The 25267-nt window shown below is 38.7% G+C and overlaps 1 protein-coding gene across 1 annotated transcript in view; it reads right to left on the bottom strand.

Moving 5' to 3' along the window:
• Positions 1-25267, bottom strand: part of LOC102865568 (retinal dehydrogenase 1-like) — a 64321-nt gene that overhangs the window by 19569 nt on the left and 19485 nt on the right. Inside the window, exons 2-7 of the mRNA XM_006894377.1 lie at positions 24694-24798; positions 15417-15557; positions 11579-11708; positions 9310-9371; positions 7048-7176; positions 5339-5452 (exon numbers count right to left, since the gene is read on the bottom strand). Of these exons, the coding sequence (XP_006894439.1) occupies positions 5339-5452; positions 7048-7176; positions 9310-9371; positions 11579-11708; positions 15417-15557; positions 24694-24798 (681 nt within the window). The remainder of the gene's footprint in view (positions 1-5338; positions 5453-7047; positions 7177-9309; positions 9372-11578; positions 11709-15416; positions 15558-24693; positions 24799-25267) is intronic.

Raw genomic sequence — 25267 nt, 5'->3', positions numbered from 1 at the left:
TCAGAGCTTTCCCCCCACCTCTCAAACAGGTTTTTAAAAGTCATTTCTCTATTAGAACAACCAGATATGGCAAAAGCCAGCAACTTATTTCCTGTGAAGAGAATGGAATATCCCACGGACTGCCAAAAGAACTAATCAATCTGTCTTGAAGGAAGTAGAGTGCTCCTTGGAACCAAGGATGGTAAAGCTTTTCCTCATTTACATTGGACACATTTTCAGGAGGCACCTGTCCTTGGACAGAGACATCATGCTCGGAAAGATAGAAGGTCACAGAAAGAGAGGAAGACCATCAAGATCTAATGGGCTGGCACAGTGAGCTGACTCAGTGACTCCCACAATAAGTTGGAACATGACAGAGTTCATGGGGATGGTGCAGAATAGGGAGGGTTTAGATCTGTTGTTTACATAGGGTGGTCTCAAGGAAGTGCATTGACATGGTGACTGAAACAATGGGCTAAGTATATATCAGAGATGATGAAGATGATGCAGAACAGAGCAGGGTTCGTATCTGTTGTTTACAGGGTTGTTATGAGTTGGCGTTGACTTAAAGGTACCTAACAGCAACAAGTAGTAACTGGACAGCATTTAAAAACGTAGAAATGCAGAAAACTCTACTCAGCAAAAGAAACCTATTCCCATCCTGTATTCCTAACCAACCCCACCACCACCACCACCACCACACATACACACTTTGTTACTCATTGTGTATCCACTTGCACCTGGAGTTACTCTGGGTTCTCACTTGTACTTGAACTTACTTGAAGTCCTTACTTCTTTGATACCTAGCTCATATGTTAGCTCTTCTTTGAACTCTTCCCTGATGATCCCAGGTAGAAATGGCCTTTTCCCCTCACTCTGAACTCTTGTAGAAATTACATGAGGACTAGTACTTCAGGATCTGCTTCAGACTGTGATATTTGTATACACAGAAATTTCTCGTTTAAGTATCACCTCCTTGGTAGCAGTGACAATGTAGTCGTATCACTACATAACTCTTCTCACCCAGCAAGATCTACAACTGTGGGCTCACTTCAGTAAAGACAGGCACACTTCTCTCTCACCGGTTACATCTTTCAACAGTAAAGCTGGAAGAAAGATCTGTGCTCTGCGCTCCTTCCAGCCTCAGTAGGCTGGAACTGTACTCTTCTAGATGCTTTAAAAATCATCATTGCTTCTCTTTAGAGAAACACATTGTTTTCAGATTTTTTTTCTTTGTGGATCACTACCCATCAAGATTATTTTGTTGTAAGTTTTCATCTCTAAAAACTGCCGCGTTTTGTAATTATTCCTTTTCTATTTCTTGAAAGCTAAATCTACCGAAATCATCTTTGCTTTTCTTTAAGATGATTAATTTTAATTTCCTTCTTCTAGTCTTTCTATTTCTTTTATATATAAAAAAAGAAAACCCTTATATTACAACAAGAGTTATGGGATTCCTCAAAGGCTCAAAGATCCAGATTTCTGCTGCATAAACCTGTTGTGAAATAGTAAAACTGAGTGGGTTGCCTTCTTTTGTTTAATTTCCACAGCCCACCAAAGATGATTTGAAATTAGATGTGGTTGAGGAACATAGGTACTCACTAATAAAAAAAAAGTCACAACTCTGTATCAGATTTAATAAAGTTTCCATACAGACTGAACAAATAAGTATATCATTGAGTGTAGGCTTAAATTTTATGGAGTTATTTAACTACTTTATACTTTGCATTAACAACAACAACAAACAGACACAAAAAGAAACACAAACTACTCCTTGAAATTGAGTTGTGTCTTACTCATAGCAGCGTCATTGGACAGTATAAAACTGCTCTATAAAGTTTCCACAGCTGTCATTTGTTAAGGTCTGTTGGTCTAGTGGTAAGAAGCTCCACTGCAATCCTAAAGGCACATGGTTCAACTCCACCAGCCTCTCCAAGGGAGACAGATGGGCAATCTCCTCCCATGCAATTTACTGCCTCTGAAAACCCACTGGAGGGTCAACTATGGGTTTGCTCTGACCCAAAAGCTAATAGCAACAACAGCTGCTTTTGGACACTAGGCCATTAGAGCTCCAAAAGAGAGGTTGATTATTCTGATAATACTTCTATCTTGTTAAAAAAAATTCCATGAAGTAAATCAAGCCTCTAAAGGTACATTCACATGAAAGGAGACTGCTCTTCTTTCTCCTGAGAAACAGCTGGTAGATTTGAACTGGTTGCCTTTTGGCTGGCAGTGTAGCTCTTTACCACTGGTGGCCTGGTGGCAAGAAGATGTGCTGCAATCCTGAAGGCACAGGGTTCGACTCCACCAACTGCTCTGCAGGAGAATGATGGGCAATCTCCTCCTATGAGATTAACTGCCTCTAAAAACCCACTGGCTGGGTTGGTTTTGACTTGACAGTACACAATTACAGAAGGTATAGTAACCAAAAAAGAGCTCTTGTGGTCTCATCCTTAACAAATTTTGCTGCTAACTCAAATACTGTCCATTTCTACCAGTTTAGATGTACCAGTGGCTTGATATGGCGCAAATTCTTTTTCCATTATAATTTACTGCCTTGAACATTTTATGAAGGGTCTCTATGAATCTGAAAAACTCAGAGGCTGTGACTAAAATACAGACTATGTGGAAGCAACCCTACTGGAATAATTTATCAAAAGTCAGAGCAAACTTTACTCCTCCAGTTAGACATCATTCTTCTTCCCTGTGAATTTCCTCCCAGTTTTCAGAAGGTGCACATGTTAGTGCACTTATTGTATATATGTATACATAATTGATGGAATACAAGTTGACATATTTCAACAAACAGATGCAGTGCTAGATGTGCTCACCAGGTTGTGTCAAGAAATCTGGAGGACAACTACATGTCCAACCTACTGGAAGATATCGTTATTTATTCCCATTCCTCAAAAAAGATGATCCAACAAAAATATTTTAAAATATCATTAATATTACATACAAGCAAAATCTTGCTGAAGAGTATTATAAAACAACTAAAGAAAAAGTTTTGAAACTCTGTCTCGTATAATTTGGGTATATTGTCAGGAGGGGCTAGTACTAAGAGAAGGGCATCATGCATGGAAGGGTGGAAGTCAGCACAAGAGAAGAAGAATCTAGATGAGATAAATTGACATAGTTTCTGTGGCAATAGGGTTAGGTGTGTCAGAGATGGTGAGGCTGGCTCAGGACAAGACAGAGTTCAGAGATATTATCCATAAGTTGGTTACAAATCTCATACTTGACTCTACGGCACCCAACAACAATATCATATACTTCCTGGTCTCTTATTTGTGTGATAAACTTTGTAAGAGGAGAAACTCTAACTCTTTAACTTTTATGTCTGATTTTTTCCTTCTGTTGAGCCAGAATTGACTTATAGCTGATCTTTCAGCAAGTTTTAAGAAGCAATAAATTGCGCAGGAGAAGAGTGCTCATTCTTCTGCCATGGAGTAGCTGGTGGATTAGAACTGAATGCCTTTGAGATTGCAGTTCAGCTTCTTACCAGTAGACCACCCAGCACAGCTCCCTTCAACATCTATAGAGCATATTAAAAAGGGTATTTTTCTCATATGGAACATGTAATAAGACAACTAATCTAATAGAAGGACTCAAAAACTTTTCTTTCTGTTTTATACAGGAACTTTTCTGATTTCACATGACATGGAATTCATCACTTACTTTTGCTAGTTGTTGTTGTTATGTGCTGTCGAGTCATTTGCGACTCACAGTGACCCTATGTACAACAGCCCTAAACCCTGCTCTATCCTGTGCCAGTCACATTGCCTCTGACACACCCATCCCAATTACCTCAGTCACTGAATCAATCCACCTCATAGAGGGTCTTCCCCTCTTGCGCTGTCCCTCCACCCTACCAAGCATGATGTCCCTCTCCAAGGATCGGTCTCTCCTTACAACATGTCCAAAGTATGTCAGACGAAGCCCCAGAATCCTTGCCTCCAAGGAGTAGCCTGGTTTAACCCTCTCCAGGATGAATCTGTTTGTTTTCTTGGCAGTCCATGATACATTCAATATTCTTCTTCAGCACCACATCTCAAAGGAATCAATTCTCCTTCTATTCTCCCTAGTCATTGGCCAACTCTCTGATGCATGACAAGTGATTGCAAAGACCATGGCCTGTATCAGGTGCACCTTAGTTTCCAGAGAGACACCGTTGCTCTTGCATACTTTAGAGAGGTCCCTAACAGCAGACTTTCCCATCGCAATATGTTTTTTGATTTCCTGGCTGCTGGTGTCAAGAGTGTTGACCGTGGAGCCGAGCAAACTAAAGCTGTGAACAATCTCAATCTCTTTGCCATCCATCCTGATGCTACCAATTGGTCCAGTGGTGAGAATCTTTGTCTTCTTGACATTGAGCTTCAGTCCATACTGAAAGCTGCAGTCCTTGACCCTCTGCAGCAGGTGCATGAGGTCCTCCTCAGTTTCAGGGAGCAGGGTTGTGTCATCTGCATAACGCAGATTGTTAATAGATCTTCCACCAACCCTGATGCCACACTTCTCCTCATAGAGCCCAGCGTCCCGGATAATCTGCTCTGCATACAGGTTGAAAAAGTATGGTGATAGGACATATCCCTGGCCTACACCCTTACCAGTTTTGAACCATGCAGTGTTACCCTCCTATGTTCTGACGACTGCCTATTGGGACAAGTATAGGAGGGAAAAATAACCTAAATAGATAGAAATGTATTATCTTAAACAGGGAGAAACTTCTCTACTTGTTCGTCCTGTCTCCTTGTCTTGTCCACCTCTGTAGTCTTGGGCTTTAAAATTATACACGATCAGGCAAGGGTTAGAAATTATAATAAGGCTAGAACAAGACTGCAAAAAAAAAAAAAGTAAGACCACCCCAAAAAAAACAAAACCAACAACAAAACCCAAGAAAAACAAAACAAAAGGAGTAATGTCTGGGGAAGCTGAGCTTCTTGCTTCCCTTCAAAATGTCCAGGGAATTGAGAACCTCAAAAAGAGTGTGAGACTCTGCTCTTTAATTTCCATATTCTATGCAACAAGGTGCTGTTCTTTCATACCAGTCACTGTGGCCTACTTTAGATTTTCTATCACAAACTGTATTATTCATATACCAAGACCTACACAGCAGAGAAGATAATGAATACACTAAGAACTGTTTAATCTGGTCTCCTGAGTATGTAACAGATATTTCATCATATCCTAACTACATCTGCTTATGCTCTATAAACATACGAGGAGACTAGACTAAGAAACAAATCATTAAAGAGAACTTGTTTTAAGGAAATGTCAGCTCAAAAACCATTGTGTAAAGCATGCTTCTGACAGTTGGAGAGGCAGACATTCATTATCACTGCCTGTGTAATGGTCTCACCTCTGTTGATCCTGTGAACGCCACTTTGTCGACATCCATGTGGGAAGAGATGGCTGCTCCTGCAGTGGGCCCGTAACCGGGCACAATATTCACCACTCCTGGGGGAAACCCTGCCTAAAAGGTATTATAAAGAAAAAAGTTTCAGTAAAACTGAGAATTTAATTTCATTGGAAAAAAAGAGGAGACTATAGGATTGAAGTCGTCTCTCCACAGCAATCCTGTAAATGTCTACCATCAACACTATTGTGCAGTTGGTTCTGACCCATAGGACAGAAAATATTCCATAGGATTTGTAAAAGTCTAAATCTTTGCAGGTGCAGAGTGCACATTGGTGGATCCAAACCATTGACCTTTTGGTTACCAGTCTAGTAGTTAAACACTATTGAGGAAAAGTCACTGAAGGGATGTGATTTTTATTTATTATTATTTATCTTAGCCCACATAAAATAACCCTAAATGTTTCATAGGGCACTCTGGTGGCCGAATGATAAAGAATTGTGCTATCATCCCAAAGGCAAAAGGTTCAAATCTACCAGCTATTCTGTGGGAGAAAGACAGGCAATCTCTTCCTGTTCGATTTTTTGCTACTGAAAGCCCACAGAGGAGTGAGCTATGAGTTGGTTCTGATTTAACGATAAACAACAACAATAACTGTTTCATTAACAAGGGAACTATTTTTTTTCATAATCCTACATTTGAGTTGTTATGCATTATTGTTCCAAGAATGAGCATCTTATATTGCATGCTGTTGTGTGTTAATGAATCACTTCTGACTCATAACCGCCCTATAGGATAGAGTAGGACTGCCCCACAGGATTCCTTATGCTCTTCTTCATGGAAGCAGGCTGCTACTTCTTTCTATGGTGGAACCACTTGTGTCTTCAGTTAATAGGCGCTTGCTTAAACATTGTATTAATCAAACTAAAAAGCCAAAGCCAGCAGCTATTGGGTTTCTGGATCTGTAGTGAATTGTAACAGCTTGAGACTGTCCACAGGACTCCTACAAGTCATACCAGGAACTCAAAAGATAAAATCTGTTTGTTATGAATTGGATTTTGTCTCCTAAAAAGATTTATTGAAGCTGACTCTTATATTAATGTTTCTTTTCGGAAATAAAATCTTTGAAGACGTTATTATGTTAACATCCTAGAGCAGAGTAGATCTTGATTCTCTATGACTATTGTCTTTATAAAAGAGGAGGACAAGGTACACAAAGAGACAAAGGAAGAATGCCATGTGAGGCTGTAGATGCAAATCAATGAGGACTTGAATGGTCTAAGTACATGCCATGTAAGAATTCTGACTGATGGTGACCCCCTATGTGTCACCCTAAAATTATGCTTCATAGAGTTTTAATGGCTGATTATTTAGTATATAGAATACCTGATTTTCTTTTTTTAAAATTTTCTACTAGTTTACTTACAAAATTTGAACACATTGTTTTCAAGAACAAATTCCAACATATTTCTGGGTGGCCTAGAAGTCATCCTAAGGTGACTAAATGCCAAACCTTTGATTTTCACTTCTTGTCCACCTTTGGAATGAGATTCATGTGGGTTGACTGCCGAAAGTCTAAACCAATCCTAATCCTAAAGGCATCTCCCATCTTGGACGGGAGCTATGTAGTAGTATACAGTAGCACCAAATGAGATTTTCTAATATCAGTTAAGACACCGAATTCTGTGTATATTTTGACTTAGAAAACTTACCTCTTTTATCAAAGATGCCACATGAAGAGCTGTGAGAGGTGTTTGCTCTGCCGGTTTGACAACCACAGTGTTTCCACAGCTAAGGGCAGGTCCTATCTTCCAAATAAGCATGACCAATGGGAAATTCCACTAGAAAGCAATATTGAACAATAGCGTCTTTATAAAACTAGAAGTCACATTTGCTAATGTAACTTTTTTATAATCTTGTAGATGTTCAACAGTAATTGCAGTTTTGTGTAGAACTCTGCTATTTTCTATAGAAATTCACTGTTCAAAGAAACTTGAGAATTAAAAATTTTTTTTAATAAATCAGGTCTGAGGAAGGAACAGAAAATGTCATGAAATTTGATCAATAGCTAGGTTATTTTGAGTTATTTTTCTACTAGAAAAATATGACTGCATGACAAGAAAGTTGACCCCTGCTATTAAACAAATTGTGATTGTGGTTTAAAAAAGTTCAACTATTCCCTTTCCCTGGTAGGTTATTTACTGTAATTATTTAAAATACTATAAAATAGTATTATTACAATGTATAATAGTGTTAAGCCTGAGATGAGAATGCCTCCCAGGGATGGGGAGGAAGGGAACAGTTCTAAGAATATTCAGCTTATCACTGACCAAGAAATACCTTTAGGCCAGAATTGATGGCACCACACAGGAATGAGGAGTCAGAGAGTGGTTGATAAGACCGGAAACTGTAGCAAAGGGGCTATCCCAAGGTAGCACATGTGCAGACAGACAAGCTTGGTGTCCACATAATTACCTTTTCCTCATCAGAAAACTAAAACTCACTCTTAGGGAGATCATCATATTAGGACCCAGATAACCTGTTGGGTCAGAGCACCCAGTACCCCCTACTCCCTGCCCACTTCTCCACAGGACAGCATCAATGCAAGCATACTGCCTGGTCATGCTGCAAATGTGGGTATAGACCCCTCTGCCTCAGAAGGTAGTCCTGAGGATTAACTGAGAAAGTAGGTCAAATGTTTAACACAGTCACACGTTTGCTAGTGCAGTAACAAGAACAAGGAAGCCGTTGATGCTTCTCAAGTTTATATAGATACAATGGCTTTTTTAAAACTAATGATTCATTCAAAATGTTATGTTCATGCTTCAATCTCATTGCAGCAAATGCTTTGTTATTTGAACTAGTCAGCCAAGATTTTCAGGACTCTTGGCTGTCTTTCCTGCCATTGGGTGTTTTGAATAGGCCCGTCAAATTTAAATCATAATCTCTTATTTGTGAGACTTAAAAGGAAGTCTTTATTATTCCACTTTAAATACTACTTCCTCTAAGGGATTTAGAGTATCAGAGGTTTTAATCTAAAGGTAGTATATGCTCTATCTACTCTACAGGATGTGGAAAAAGACCTCACACTGGGAAGGCTGAATGAAGGGTCAGAGAAAAGAGGAAGGTCCTAACAAGATGGACTGGCACAGTGACTATGTCCATGGGTACAGACATATTCGAGATCAGGAGGAAGACAGATGACCCTGTTGTTCATACCGTCGCTATGAGCTGTTGTCAAGTAGATGGCACATAGTGACAACAAAAGCAGTCTTCAAATGCCTTTGGTAATGTTTCTTGCCATTTAAAAGAGAAAAAAAGAAAGTTTTAAAGGCTCGAACATTCTGATTACTACTATTCTCTATGACAAGCTATCCCAACAAGGAATAGAATGTGTTGGAGAGTAGTAGACCTGGTAGATTACCTACAGTGGTGTTCTGTGGCAAACTGACCAGTGACGACCACTGTACTTTGTAAAGCCTGGGTCTTATGAGGAGCTCTGGTGGCCTAATGGCGAGAAGCTATGCTGCAATCCCAAAGGCATATGGTTTGAGGCCACCACTTTCTCAGTGGGAGAAGGATGGGCAATTTCCTCTCCAGTGATTAACTGCCTCTGAAAATCCATTGTAGCTATGGGTTGGTTCCAACTTTATGATACACAACAACAACAACAGATCTTACAAAGAATAGATAATAGAATTTGCTTTTCCAAGGAACTCATGGACTAAAATTTAAAGTTTGTTGATTTTGTAGTAGAGTTTTCTACAGAAATGTCCAGATATAAATAAGTTTCTGGACAACTGAGTTCATATTAAAATTCTTAATGCCATGGAAACCTAGTCTCAACATGTCCTATAATTTGCTTGCGTTTAGAAAATACATAAGGATCCATTTATGATGGTGAAAGGTTTATTCCACATTGAACAGATTTAGAACTGTAATACTGAGATTGAAAATGGCAAAGACCAGCTTACAGGAATGATTTGGCCACACACACCAACAGGCTCATGTCTTGTATAACTAAAAAAGTCCCCATCTGGAAAATAAAACACATATGCGATAACGTTTAGACAAATATATTTGACATTCATGGGATAATGGCTTAATCTTCTATGACAGGAAGGTGTAGAAAAGAAGTAAAAAAAAATTTCCTTCAATGCCTAACTAAATACAAATTTGTACGTTCAAAGAATAATTTACAATGATAAGATAATGAAACAGTTTAGCACAAAGATGCTTAACAGTAGAAAAGACCTTATCATGAAACTCATTCTTTTGTACAGTAGCTTGCTTTGACTCTTTAGAACAACCATTCGAGAGATTTTTTCCCCTCAGTCCAAAAGAATTGCCTTTGCTGGAGTTTCTAACTCCAGAGAATTTGTTATTTTGTCCAGGTTAATTGACTATTTCCTGAGGAAGTTATAAACATTGATCAATAGCTACTATGTAAATGAAGTGTTTGTGGCCTATTGAGAAGGAATTAGTCTGCAGCACTCCTCTGGGAAGGATAATGCCTTGAAATTGATAAGAAATTTATATTTGTCAAATTAGCCTGGCCTAAGTCCTCTGAGTAACATCAGCAACCAATGAAAATCACTCATTCATAATGGAATGTCCAAGTCACCATGTATGACAAACTAAGAGACAAGTAGTGAAATGACATTATAGTTGGTATAAATTTCATTGTTGGAATAAAGTCCAGCGTATTTCATTTCAGAGACCAGTTCTGAAAAGCTTGAGTTCTTAAGTCACTAAATTTGTCCAAAAGTCGTTCTGTTCTTACTTCTTTGTTTTCTAAAATAAAGAAGTGTGATTATGTTGAGACAATTTTAAAATATATTTGATTAATCTTAACTAAAGTTTCAGGTGCAGAAATAGGTTTTTTTATTCAAAGTGAAGGGGAAAAAAAGAAGTTAATCTTGTTTGTTTGACATTTTTAAAAGGGACTGTTTAGAATCATATTTTAACATCAAGAAGACAAAATCTATCCCTAAATCAACTGGCAAAATCATGATGGAGGGATTAAAGACTGAAGTTATCAACCATTTTATTTTACTGGGATCCACAATCAATATCCATGGAAACAGCAGTAAAGAAGTCAAAGAAAGTGCTGCATTGGGGAAATGTGCTGTCAAGGACATCCCCAAAGTGCGTCTTTAAAGATTAAGGTGCACCTAATTAGAATTTTGATATTTGTAATTGCTTCCTATGCACCTGAAAGTTGGACAATGAATAAGGAAGAACTAAGAAGAAATGACACCTTTGAACTCTGTGTTAGTTAATTGTTAAGGATGATAGAAGAAGATTTGATGCCTTTGAGTTGTGGTGCTGGAGAAGAGTATTGAATATATGATGGACTGTTAGGAAAACAAATAAGCTCTCCTGGAGAGGATGAAATCAGGCTGCTTCTTGGAGGCAAGGATTTTGAAGCTCTGTCTAATGTAGTATAAACATGGGTCCTTGGAGAGGGACATCATGCTTGGAAGGGTGCAGGGACAGGGCGAGAGAAGAAGATCCTGGATTGGATGGATTGATTTATTGACTAGGGTAATGGGAGTAGGTGTGTCAGAGACAAAGAAAGTGGCTCAGGGTAGAGAGGGGTTCAGAGCTGTTGTATATAGGTTTGCTAGTAGTTGGAGTTGACCTGACAGCATATAACAACAACAACAACAAATTGCATGTCCCATGGACTGTCAGAAGAGCAAACAAATGTATTTTGTAAAAAGTACAACCAGTCCAGAGTGAAGGCTTCATAGTGGAGTAGACCTGGGGGAAGGGATTGTAAAACAGTGAAAGAATTTTTCTTTTACTTTTCGAAGAGGGTAGTATACTAGGGGAGAGGGTTGGGAGGGGAGAAAAGTGCAATAGTGAATGAATGGAAATCTGAAGTCTCTGTAAATTTTCATTGAAATTAATAATAAATTTATAAAAAAGATCAGAAAAACAACAAAAAATTTACCTCAATTAAAAAAAAAATGTACAACCAGCATGCTCCTTAGAGGCAATTCTGTTGGAACATCTTACATACATTGGGTATGTTTTCAGGAGGGGTCAGTCCTTGGAAAAAGACGTCTTGCTGGGGAAAGTAGAGTGTCGGCAAAACAGAGGAAGAACCTTAATGTAACAGTTGATTTCAATCTGTTATTCATCATATTGCTCTGAGCTGTTACTGACTCAATAGTATCTAACAACGACACAGTAGTCTCCATCCTACCATGTTGGTGATTCTCTAAAGCTACTTACCCATAGGAATTGTTCGGCCCTGGATCTTGTCAGCCCAGCCTGCAAAGTAACGTAAGGTTTTGATGCAGCCTCCTAAATCCATCAAATATGCATTGGCAAATAGTTTTCCACCATTCATTGACTCAAGTGTCTGAAAAAAAAATAGATTAAAATCCAAACTTTAGTATCCCGAATCAAAGGCACTGCCATAAAGTAGGTTCACACCCACAGAAAGCCTATAGACAGCGTAGAAACCTCCTTCCACCTCCGAAAGTTGGGAGGTGTAATCTTTCAGTAGCAGGGTACCATACGATAATTATTTTTCTGAAGGACTGAGTTCATATCACTAATCTTTCCATTAACAGCACCTCCAGGGCTCCTGAGGAATATGTATATATATTTGGAGTAGTCACGTGTTAGAGAATTTTTGGAGAAACCTTGATGATAGTAGTGTTTAAAGGGCATGGCAGCTAACTGAAAATATCTGTTAATAAAAGCTACCAACCAATCTGTGGGAGAAAAACTTGGAATTTTGCTTCCATAAAGATTAATACCAAGCAAATATTCAAAGAATTCTGCTGTTCTTTCCATTCTAACTAGTAGTGATCATAGAAGACAATCTAGAAAGGTCATATAGGGTTTCACAGACTGTAAATCTTTACAAAAGCACACTGCTACATGTTTCTCCCTTGGTACAGCTGCTGGGCTTGAACTTTTTGTTAGTAGAAAAAGGCTTTAATCAATGCATCATCAGAGTTCCCTCCATAAAGACTGTAGCCTTGAAACCCTGTGGGGAAGTTTTATTCATAAAATGGAGCTTAGTGGGTAGGCAGGGAGAAAAGTGTAACAGTGAATGAATGGAAGCCCTAAGTCTCTGTAAACTTTCATTAAAATTAATCTAAAAAACACCCCAAAAAAGGAGTTTAGTGTTTTTTGTTTATAAAATTTTGAATATGGATAATATCTTATAAGTCATTATGTCTATATATTTGTGTACACACTCATACACACACACACACATTTGGAAGCAGGAGTGGCATTCACTTACTAAACAACATGCCTCTGGAAACTATGATCTTTGATAAATAATGATAGTTATAGAAAGACTTCAGGCTTTTTGTTCAAAGGGTTGCTTTGAGTTATGCTTGATTTGACAGCTATCAACAACGATAGACACATACATGTATATTGCATTTGTTAAGTGCTGTCAAGTGAAAAATGATTCACTGTTGACCCTTCAGTGTGTTTTCAGATGCTGTGACACAAGAGGAGCAGGCCCATCTTTCTTTTGTAGAGCAACTGGTGGATACATACCATTTGCCTTTGTTTTGGCAGTTCAACTCCTTATCAGTAGACCATTGGTTTTGTCTGTATGCTGTCACTCAGAACCAACCCATAGCCGGGATTTAGAGACTATAAATTATAAGGGAGTCGATTACATATCCTTTTTTCCATGGAGGAGGTAGCAGATTTGAATCACATGCCTTTGGGATTACAGTTCAGCGTCTAACCACTAAGCCACCAGAGCTCGTGTGGTGTCATAAACCTTGAAAACTGGCTTTTCTATTGCTGTAGCCCCCATTGGGGTTATGGTCTTTAGCTACTGTAACTATGGACACATATTCTTGCAAATTATAAACAGTTTTTAGACCAATATAAGAGAGTGCTTTTCCCACTGTAAAAAATAATGGTGGAGATAGAATGAAGAGACTGTGGCACTGTTGTGAAGAGACTGTGAGACACTGTTAAGAGACTGTGGTCCTACAATCACGAGAGGATAAAATAGATGAACAGGATCTTCTAAGCATCAAATCCCTATGTACACCCAAAAACTTCTCCAACAGGGAAAAAAGGGAAGCCACTGACTGGGGAAAAATACCGGGTAATGACATGTCTGATAAGGGACTTCTATCTAGAATTTATAGAATAATCAAGCCATGCAACAAAATAAAGGTAAACAACCCAACTGAAAGATGGCCACAGGATATGAACAGACACTTCACCAAAGAAGACATTCAAATGGCTAACAAGCACATGAAAACATGTTCAAAATCCCTAGCTCTAAGAGAGATGCAAATCAAAACAACTATGAGATATCATCCCAGCCCTTTATGAATAGCAAAATTCAACAGAGCAGCAAACAACAAATGCTGGTGAAGTTTTGGAGAAACTGGAACCCTTATTCACTATTGGAGGGAGTGTAAAATGGTATGGAAAGCAGTATGGCACTTTCTCAAAAAGTTGTAAATAGAAACATCATTTGCTCTAGCAATTCTACTACTGGTAATATACCCTAAAGAAACCAGACCTGTTGCCCAGATATATGCATTCCCACGTTTATTGCTGCTTTGTTCATGATAGTAAAGAATTGGAAACAACCCGAGTGACCATCAATAAACAAATGGATAGAGAAGCTGTGGTATATTAACACAATGGTATATTATGAAGCACTGAAAACAAAGAATTCATGAACTATTATACAATATGAGTGACCATGGAAGACATTATGCTGAGTGAAAGATATCAGTCACAAAAAGACAACTACTGTATGTATAATCCCACTATAATAAAACAGGACTTAAATTGGGATTGGGGAAAATAAGCAAAGAGGGGATAAATAATGTACATTGCATTGAAACAGATGAGGGAGAAAACTGTATAAAATGAATATATGATTAGGTATTATTGGCATGAAAAGAGTCCAGAATAAGAGCTGCATAGTAAAGTGATCTTGGTGGGGGCAGAGGGGGTGCTGTATAAGAATGAAATAACTTTTTTCTAAAGAGAAAAGGGAACTGGGGAAGAGGTATCAGGGAGGAATATGTGCAATAATGAATGAATGGATGGAAATCCAAGTTCTTTATAAACTTTCATTAAAATCTCAACTAAAAAAAGAGAGAGACTGTGACAGGAAGGTGTAACCAGACTAACCCAGGAGATGGATGCATAGTTAAAGGATTTGCTTGCTGGATGACTGAAGGAAAAACTGACTTTTAACTGCTCTGAGATAAAGTTTACTGAATGATTAAGGAAACCAGAGGTGCATTTGTGCTGCTAAACTCAGCCTGGACTTTTACTGATTGTGAAATTGTACCTTGTTAATCCAGTTTGGGATTGTTGGACTAAACCTGGACTTGCTTCACATGCAACCTATTTCACTAATAATTTCAACTGTGAGTTAAGTCTGTGGCTCAAGTTGCAACAAACACTGGACTGGATTGGGAGAATAGGTGTAGGAACATGTGAGGTGGCATGTCTGACCACATTAGTGATGAAGAGAGTTTCCCTTTACGAAGCAGGCAGAAGTCAAATTGAGCCTTGTGCATGTTACCACTGCTCCTTTCACAGCTCTCTCGCGCACTCTCTCTTTCTGTTTATATGTACACACACACACACACACACGTGTTTAAAATACCCCCCTTAAGGAGATGTAGAAAGATACAGGTAGAAAGATTAGCTGGATTCTAGTTTCTAAGCCATAATGTTCCTCCTATCACTTTGTGTGTGAGCTCCAGACAACTAGCTATCTAGGAATTGGTCACTGTTTGAAGACTGATCTAAAAGTCCCCAAGACTCCTTAGTCAAATCAGAGTTCCAACAAGATTTCCATTTTTATATAATCTCACTGAGGGTGACAATTTAGTGTGAGTAACTATTACGGGAGAATTATACAGAACCAGTTTGCAGATTATTATTTGAGAATAAATTCGATGCTACCATTACTGTGTTAACCATAGAAGTTAAAATTATTTGTTGGTAGAGTACTTGTAGTAATACTTTAAATCTAACAACTTTCTAATTCAAAACAATTAATGTTTCCAAGCATTCTTATTACAAGGCCAGTTGGGCTAATACTCACTGCCAACAGCAGGCGATCCCTCTCAATTAAATCAGCCAGCTTGTAGAGGAGCCGTCCCCTTTCTGAAGCGTCCATAGTTCGCCATGGAGAGCCAATCTGAAAAGCTTCTCTTGCAGCCTTCACCGCTTTATCAACATCTGCCTGCAAGGAAAATGGTAACTCATGTCAGGCATTTCAGTACCCTAAACTGGTCAGCAAATTCCAAGGCAACAATCCTGTAAAATAGACGATCCTTATAGTTAAGCACTGTGCCTTCATTAGCCCAAAACTGAGCATATTTACACACTTAGTGCTTTGAAATTAAGCTCATTGCCTTATTTCTAGAATATGTTAAAGGATTCTATAGCATTATGATTTCATATACAGATATAAATACTGCAATAGTTATTTTTAATAGGTGATATCACTGGAGTGCTTACTTTATGTTTGAATTATTTCATGGACATTAATTTTTCAAATTCTCAATAAATACACTATTTTATAGATGAAGAAACTGTAGCAAAGGGAAAAATGAAATTTGACCAAGGTCAATTGCTGAAAATGACAGAGCTGAGCTAGAGGGGAGATCTTGCTCTTTACCACCATGGTGTGGTCTTTGGAAATGAGGTTACCAATATTTTTCTGGTTTATTGCCCCATTTCACCTATTGAAACTTATTACTCATATTTTTCCTACTTTACCTTAGTCTGGCCCACTTTTACTTTCTTACATTCCCATAATTTTCTTTCTTTAGAATTCTCTCCCTGAGAGAAGATCTTCACCCTGAAACCCACAGCGTCCCTTTTCAGCAGGAAGTAGCCAAGAGAATACGCCATCCCCTTTTCCTTATGAATCAGGATGAAGTCTCTCTCACGGAGGAGTGATAGGGAATGGCAAAGGACACACTGACAAAGGAGATTAATCAGAACTGGCTTTGACAAGCACTATGGCAACTGGACAATTAAAACAGACATTCAGATGGCGGGGGAAGAAGAACAAACTGGGGAAGAGGGTAGAGAAAACAGTGCAACAATGAATGAATGAAAACCCAAAATCTCTGTAAATGTTCATTCAAACTAATAAAATTTAAAAAAAAATTAATTCTCTCACTGAATACTCCCATTACTTTCAGAATTCTGTACAGTTTTTAAATACCACAACATAAATCTTGCCAGACCCACCCAGCTTGATTATAGCTATTGGTTAAGGTCCTATTCAGTTCCAGGTATGAATCTAAACCTTTTTACAGCCATTAGCTCACCCCTCTCCATAGATCTCACTATAGTTAAAGGCCATGGAGCTTGTTTCATGGTGAATAGACCATGACTCACTGGTATTAAATTTCTGAGCTAGTACATAGTAGAGTTATATTTTGGTGTCACAGCTCTTATAGCTACACAAATTTTCTCTCTAATAGAGATCTTGTTGCAATGGATATTTACTGTAATCTATATTATGAAATACATTATTTCTCACTGTTTTGAGCCTATAAAAGCTGGTTGATAAATATGCAATAATTTTATTACTTAACTTACAAACTTTCCTTTTCTATGAAGTTATGATCAAGGTGATATAAATCATTCATATTAAAATTAATGGGCTAAATTTTATTTTGTATTTTCCATTAGAAAACAAAGAGCTTTCATATTAACTCAAACTATCCATTGTTTTCTTGTGGAATTTAGTAAAGAACTAGGATAATAATTGGTGACTTGACCAAGAAACAATCTGGTATGTTAACTTAGATCAGTAGCACACTTGTCTTTTAATGTTTAAAGCATTTTTGTTTTTTAAAGGACTGCAAGTCTTCAAATATGAACATAGTTTAAACATGATTAAGAAAGGACTGAACTCTGATTACCCTAAGACTGTGCCTTTCCAGACTAAATTCATTGAGAAATGGGGAAAGTAGTTATCAGACCAGTTCCACTTTTTACACCTGTCATAGGCACTTACCTTAATGGACATTTACTTTTATCCTCAGCAATCATTTGGTAGGTCATGCATTAGTATTAAAAGCAGTTTTCAGGATTAGTCAATACAGCCTAAAAGAACCACTGAAGTGAAAAGAAAACAGTTCCCACCCACATCTGAGCTTTGCTTTGTAACCTCCTTTGTTCTTGCCCCGCCTCCTTTCTTTATAATACTAGTGAAAGGCTGTATATGGCCTATTGTTAGCACCATTTTACTCATAAATTAAATCCTTAAGCTCTCTTGGCTCATTATCTAAAGAGTTAGTTCCAGAATATTAGGTTTACTATGACTATATAATTTACTAGATTTGTGTCTTTCACTAAGTAATATTGTTGGAGGTTAGCATAAGTTTGTCAGAAATATTGTGAGAATAGCAGTAATTATATAAAAAGAAACGTTAGTAGATCCTTGCAAGAGGAACAGGCTACAAGACGGCTTTCTGTGTACAGTCAAGACCATGCATATATGTTCATTTTAATAGTCAAATATTCTGCTTTCTCGAGTATAATGTGTTTTGGAATCTTTGGCATTTATTAATGAGTGCTCTTAATCTATATTTGTGCAAACGGCTCTGCTTTTTTTCAAGCAGAGGTTATCGTCAACAAGCAGAAAGTCAATGATTAGGAAACAATTTGAATGTTTAGGGCTTTATGGTCAGCTTTCCACTGCTACACTCGAGAAAGAAGACAGACTGTGGTCAAAGAGCCGAGAAGCTCTTTCCTTACTTGATTGGAACAGGAGGCACAGCTTTGTTTTACTGGTGAAACTAATCTTGGGAGTGAATGGCAATGTCACCTATTCAAAATCACAGATCTACAACATTAAATAGAAGTATAGATAGATCTTTGTTAGTTGCAAATAGAAATCTGAAGACTCTCTTAAGTGGAAGTAAAACAGCAGTCAGCCAGTCAAAAGTTAAATGTAAATGCTTTATTCCCTTGTGCTGCTAGAACACAAATACTACAAGCAAATGGGTTTAACACCTGAAATTTATTATCTTACACTACAGGGAGATAACAACACCACCACTAACAACAGCATAGAGAGTGAGCGAAAGAGAGAAGTTGGCCTAGCAGACAGAAAACCATGCCCCCAAGCCAAAGGTGCGTGACTCTAATCCGTGGCCCTCAGGCCTGCCTTTAATTGTTTTTGGTGAAACATTCTTCTAGGTCGTGTAATCCTGGCATGTCCACTTGCTGTTCAGAGGTAACTCATGGTTGCTGTGAAGCCGAACACTGTGACACTGATGAGTCAAATGCGAGAATGGCTACCCATGGTGGACAGTGTTTGGGGAAGCTCCCTGATTAAATAAGCTTGGAAGCAGGAGTGGCATCCACTTCCACAATAAATAGCTTGCCTCTAGAAACCCTATGAACCTGGAGAAAAGATGAAAGTTATAGAGGAGGTGTTCAAGACTTTCGTTCATAGGGTCGCTATGAGTTGCCTGCGCCTCAATGGCACTTAACGACAACACCACCACCACGGGATGATAGAGATCTGAATTTAGCACTATGACTGGGAAGGACTTCCTTCCTTCCTCTGTCAGTTCTGGAGTGATATCCTTGACTCTTTCAAGAGCTGTTGTTGTTGTGTGTCATCAAGTTGGGACTGACCAATAGCTGACCCTTCAATGGGTTTTCAGAGGCAATAAATCACACAGGAGGAAATGGCCCATCTTTCTCCCTCAGATCAATTAGTGGATTCTAACTGTGTGCCTTTGAGATTGCAGCACAGCTTCTTACCACTGGGCCACTGCAAAGATGTCGGTGTGCCATCATCCCAAAACTACTCTGCTCAAGTGCACTGTCATAGTCCCTGTGCCCATTCATCTTGTGGAAAGTCCTCCTGTCTATTACTGACCTTCCAACTATCCAGTCAGGATGTTTTCAATGACTGGTCCCACCTGACAACACACCCTTGGTGTATTCGGAGAAGTCTGATAGTTTTTGCTTCTATGGCACACTCTGGTGGCACTTATTCCAAGAGAGGTTTATTTGTTCCTTTGTCAATCCACAGTACACTCAGTACTCTTCAACATCACAGTTCAAATGCTTCTTCTGTCATCCTTACTCATTATCTAACTTTCACATGCACACAAAGCCACTGTAAACACCTTGACTTGGTTCAGAACTTCCCCCATCTGTAAAATGACATCCTTGATGTTGAGATCTTTAAAGAAATCCTTGTCAGCAGGTTTTCGCAGTCCAACAGTCTTTTGATTTCTTTACTGCTACGTTTGTGGGTATTGACTGTGGATCCAAGTAAAATGAAATCAAACTTTTCCCCCATTAACATCTTAGAGGTTAAGATTCAAAACAAAAGATAATTCTATCAGATTATTGAATATAACCATGTCAATTTACAAAATGGAAGATGTCTTAGATTTTATTGCTGCTACAACAGAAATACTACTACTGGTTTAGCTTTACCAACCAGAAATGCATTCTCATGCAATTTAGGAGTTAAAAATTCTGAATTCTAGGTGCAAGCTCTAGAGGAGCTCTTTTTTTTCCTCAGTCAGTTCTGGAGGAAAGTCACCATCTTTCAACATCTGTACGATCAGCATTCCTTTGAGTTGCCTGTCCCTTGATTTTCCCGTGGCTGAGGAGTTTTCTAGTGGCTGCATTAAGGACATGCTCCATTCACAGCATTTCCTTCCTGGTGCTATTGAAGGAGGTTCCTCTTTCTTACAAAATGCGATGCAGACCGACCACTAGTAAACTGCCCATATATCACACCAGGAGTGAGCTCTAATTGAGATGTTGTGTTCCACCTTAAACCTACAACTTGATGACATCTGAGACCACATCACAGGGGATGATTACATTATTTCATAACTGCCTCTGAACCTGTCTCCTTGAAACAGAGGTTAGGGTTGGAATCACATAGCACAATCACATAATACTGAGGTGGCTAATTAACACCTTATGACCCATGAACAGGGACAACTGACATCAAACATGGCCTAACCAAGCTGACACTATGTTTTAGGGGACATTATGCTATTTGTAACAATGAAGAATGAATATTTCCCTTATCTTAGGGATTGATTCCCTAAGCAGGACACAGATTCCAAGTTGCAGGAATCAGTAATTATTTTTCTGCCCAAATAAAGGCATTCATTGTTCCACCAGGGGCAGAATTATTGCCACAGTTGTTTCCACTCACCAACTTCCTTGCTTGTTAAATCCCATGAACTTTATAAAAATTTGCAAAGAGATTCAACTAATAGTTTAATATCTTAGAGCAATTGGTCCCAACATGCAGTCTCCTCCTAACCAGAAACTTCTATATCACTTGGGACTTAGTTAGCAGCGAGCATTTTCGCTCCTGGACCAAAATTATTAAGATAAACTTTGTGGGTGAAGCTCAGTAACTTCTATTTACACAAGCTTTCAAATTCTGAGAATCACAGCCATACTTTATAGTGAGTTTAGTACCAGATTCCCATGGTGAGGTATGTGAGATATACATGACAATTCAAAGTTTGATTAAGAAGAATTTAGCATTTATTCATACTCATTAAAATAGCATCTGGAGTAAAGTTTTACTACACATGGGCTTACAAGTCAGAGTTGACTTAATGGCAACGGAGATTCCCCCTTCCTCCAGTTTTTAAATATTTTTTATTCACCAATCAGCATTAAATCAGTCAATGTGAATGTGATATAGAAGGTAAAATAAATTATAAAAAGGATCACAAGAAGGAAATCATTATTTTACACTACTGGGCCACTTGACATGTTTCATTTTACAATTGTAATGTAGTAGACCCAACTATTTTTTTACATGTTGATCTCTATAAGTATCATTCCTTCTCAACCAAATTAGCCAAGAGCTATCACATACAAGATGATGACATAGATAATAAGTTTTATAATGTTACAAAGTAGGGCAAGTCTATCTGAGATTAGAGACGGCCTTATAGAAATGCATGGCTTGGAAATTATGGAAGTTTAACTAGGTGCTCAGTACTGTTAAAGATGTTAACCTATTTAATGATTTAATCTCTCATTCTTTCCTATTTTCTTATTTTACACTAAAGGGAAAAGAAGCTGAAAGAGCGTTTATAAAAATTTAGAACTTCAGCGTTCTTATTAAAAAGCTCTGAAGTAGGCCCCCAGCATGATGCCATGGCCCCAGGAGAAAGACTATGGCCAGCATGCAATGCTTTAAGGGCTAGCATTGCACACAGTGTGGTTGAAATTTAGGCTGTTGTGTTGGTAGATCCAGGAATGGAATAATAAAATAAAATGTAAACCTTGTGGATGAATTCCCCCAGAATAATAAAGAAATAATGAAGTAAAGGGACATTTTTGAAGAATTGATTCTTTGTATTTTGTGGCCCCAAGGCTGCCCTTCCAGATATCAGGCTCATTTCATTCTCATGTACTACAATCTAATAAACTGTGGCTGACTCTGAGAAGAATGGGAATCCCAGAACACTTGATCGTTCTAATGCGAAAATTATACTTGGACCAGGAGGCAGTCGTCAGAACAGAGCAAGGGAACACTGCATGGTTCAAAATTGGGAAGGGCGTACGCCAGGGATGCATCCTATCTCCATACCTTTCCAAACTATATGCAGAACAGATTATCCGGGAGGCTGGGCTCTATGAGGAGAAATGTGGGGTCAAGATTGGTGGACGATTTATCAACAATCTGCGTTATGCGGATGACACAACCCTGCTTGCTGAAACTGAGGAGGACCTGAAGCACCTGCTGCAGAGTGTCAAGGACTGCAGCCTACAATATGGATTGAGGCTCAATGTCAAGAAGACAAAGATTCTCACTACTGGGCCAATTGGCAGCATCAGGATGGATGGTGAAGAGATTGAGATTGTACACAGCTTTAGTTTGCTTGGCTCCATAGTCAACAGTCTTGGCACCAGCAGCCAGGAAATTAAAAGGCGCATTGCCATGGGAAAGCCTGCTGTTAGGGACCTCTCCAAGGTGCTGAAGAGCAGTGGTGTCTCTCTGGAGACTAAGGTGCGTCTGATACAGGCCATGGTCTTCGCAATCACCTGTTATGCATCAGAGAGTTGGACAATGACCAAGGAGGATAGAAGGAGAATTGATGCCTTTGAGCTGTGGTGCTGGAGAAGAGTATTGAGAATACCATGGACTGCTAGGAAAACAAACAGATTTGTCCTGGAGAGGGTTAAACTGGGTGGCTCCTTGGAGGCAAGGATTCTGAGGCTCCGTCTAACTTACTTTGGACATGTAGTGAGGAGAGACCAGTCCTTAGAGAGGGACATCATGCTTGGGAGGGTGGAGGGATGGCGCAGGAGAGGAAGGCCCTCTATGAGGTGGATTGATTCAGTGACTGGGATAATTGGGATGGGAGTGTCAGAGACAGTGCGATTGACACAGGACAGAGCGGAGTTTAGGGCTGTTGTACATAGGGTCGCTATGAGTCGCAGGCGACTCGACGGCACATAACAACAACAACAATAACAATCTAAATCTGTATATTTTCTAAATCCAAAAGATCCTCTTATATAAATACTGCTATCACATGATAATTCTGAAGAGATTAGTGAATTAACATTGTTATTTGCCATTGGCTCATAGCAACCCTGTGTGACATCAGAATTGACACAGGTTTGTCCAGGCTGTAATCCTTGCAGAACCACATCTCCCCTCCCTCCCAGGGGCTGCTGGGTAGATTCAAACTATCCATCTCTCAGACAGTGGATGAGTGCTTGACTGCCTGTGCCACCAGGGCTCCAAGCACTGAAACTAGTAATCACATTAATGCGCAGACATAGCAAAGTAATGAGAAACATAGAGACTGCCCAGAACATGTGATTGCCACAATTAATTAAAACACAATGTCATAAATGATAATGACTCTTAGGTTTACTCATATGATCTTCAAATGATATTTGAATACAGTAAATAGAGAAATTTACCTGACCATGATTTATGTTAACAATTTGAACCTCAGTAATGGCTGGACAAACGAAAGACTAGAATTTTTAAATTTTTTAATTAGTCTTGATACATACTCGTGTACATGTTCAGATAAAATTCTGAAGAATTTTGTGTGTTCACTTCTGAAGCGATTTCAAATTACCTTTATCAGAGACACACAGAAAGAGAGAGCCCCTGCTAGTTGTAAGCCTTGGAATAGGAGAGAATTTGAAGAGGGTTATTATTTATTAGCTATGTCACATCCTGTAAATTGTACAAGCTTTCTGCCCTGTACTTTCATTAGCATTTCAGAAAAGTACAAGGGTATTATTGTGGTCTTTGTAGGTTTGCTCTGTGGAGCTCTGGTGATCATGTCTGTACAGAGTAATGTGGCTAACTCAAAGGCTGGATCTCTCTGGTTGTTTGAATCCAGGGACCTCTTCACAATCCACGGATCTCTCCACAGGCGAAACACAAGGAAGGATTTCATCCCACATTGCTTAGCCTTGGAAACCTACTGGAGGCTTCAGCTAGGAGTAGGTTGCAACTCAACTGCAATGAGCTGAGGGTTGCTTTGGATAAAGTAAAACCATTTTCTTTCCTGCAGTGACTAAATAAAAGTTGATTTTTTAAATTATTTTACCATTACTAGCTAGAGCTCAATAACAATTTATTCAAGCTACCTAACATTCAGTTTTAAAGGTATTGAAAAATAATAACTCAATTACTTTAGTGATTAAATGGCCATCCATTGGGTTTCTGAGACCATATAGCACACGAGAGAAGACTGCCCATCTTTCTCCCTAAAAGCTGCTTGTGGATTCAAACTACCAGAGATAGGCTTTTGAGTAGCAGCGTGACTCATTGACGAGTCAGAATTGACTTATAGCTGATGCCAGCAACTTTTCAGAGACTGTAAATCGCCCAGGAGGAGATGACCATTTTTGTCCTATGGAGCAGCTGATGTGTTGGAAGCTCTCCCTTTGTGTTGGAAGCACCACTCCGTACACACCAAAGCTCCACTTAGACATTATTCTAAGAATTCTATATTAACTCTTATTTCTGTTTCACCTAGCAAATTAAGAAGTATTATTTTATTTAGGTAGAGGATTTTTTTCCTTTTAAAATAAATCATTGATTATGTCTTTTCTCTTTATGCAGTAAATAATATTTCAATAGAAAAAGAAGTAAGAAAAATAACACCGAAAGATTAAGTACAACACCCAGAAAGATGGGCTCATTATGAGGAAAGTGGTCTATATATTCAAAGCACAGTTTAGAAAATTTCTCCAAACAGCCCCAGGAGTCATATTGACATTCCTGCATAAACTAGAGATGATGTATGAGGTCTCAGACTGGAGAGAGACAATGTCCCCTGGATCACATGGAACTAGTGCTAGAAACTCACCTTGTCCCCTTCTTCCACATCACAGATTTTCTCCTCAGTTGCTGGATTGAAGACAGGAAATTTTTTGCCACTCACTGAGTTATGCCATTCATTGTTTATGAAGATCTGGGAGGAAGAAGAGAAAAAGAAATGGAATTCAAATATGCAAACTATTTTGAAAACAGTTAAAAACACTAGCACTACACAATCTCTAACAAAAGAGTCTGTGGTTGTCATAAATAGTTAATGCTTCCAGTCACTAACAGAAAGTTCGGAGGTTAAGTAAGGTCCATCTACCCAAAGGCTGCTTCGAGAAAGTCCTGACTGTTAATTCCTTAATAATCAGCCATTGAAAACCATCTATAGAAAAGCAAGACCCACACCTCACACCATTCACAAACCCAACTCAAGGCGGATGAGGGATTTAGAATTAAAACCAAAGACTATACAATAAGTCAGAGAAAACTTAGGAAGAACTCAAGAACCCCTAATTCACAGATTGAACAATCCTATAAGCATAATGAAAATCCTACAACCAGAAGAGAAAAAAAAAAAAGGTGAATGAAACCTTCTAAGAATCAAATCCCTGTGCACA

This window comes from Elephantulus edwardii, unplaced genomic scaffold (genome assembly GCF_000299155.1).
Source record: "Elephantulus edwardii isolate Elephantulus edwardi_28Jun2011 unplaced genomic scaffold, EleEdw1.0 scaffold00141, whole genome shotgun sequence".
Lineage (NCBI taxonomy): Eukaryota > Metazoa > Chordata > Mammalia > Macroscelidea > Macroscelididae > Elephantulus > Elephantulus edwardii.
This window is presented reverse-complemented; position numbering and strand designations above follow the sequence as displayed.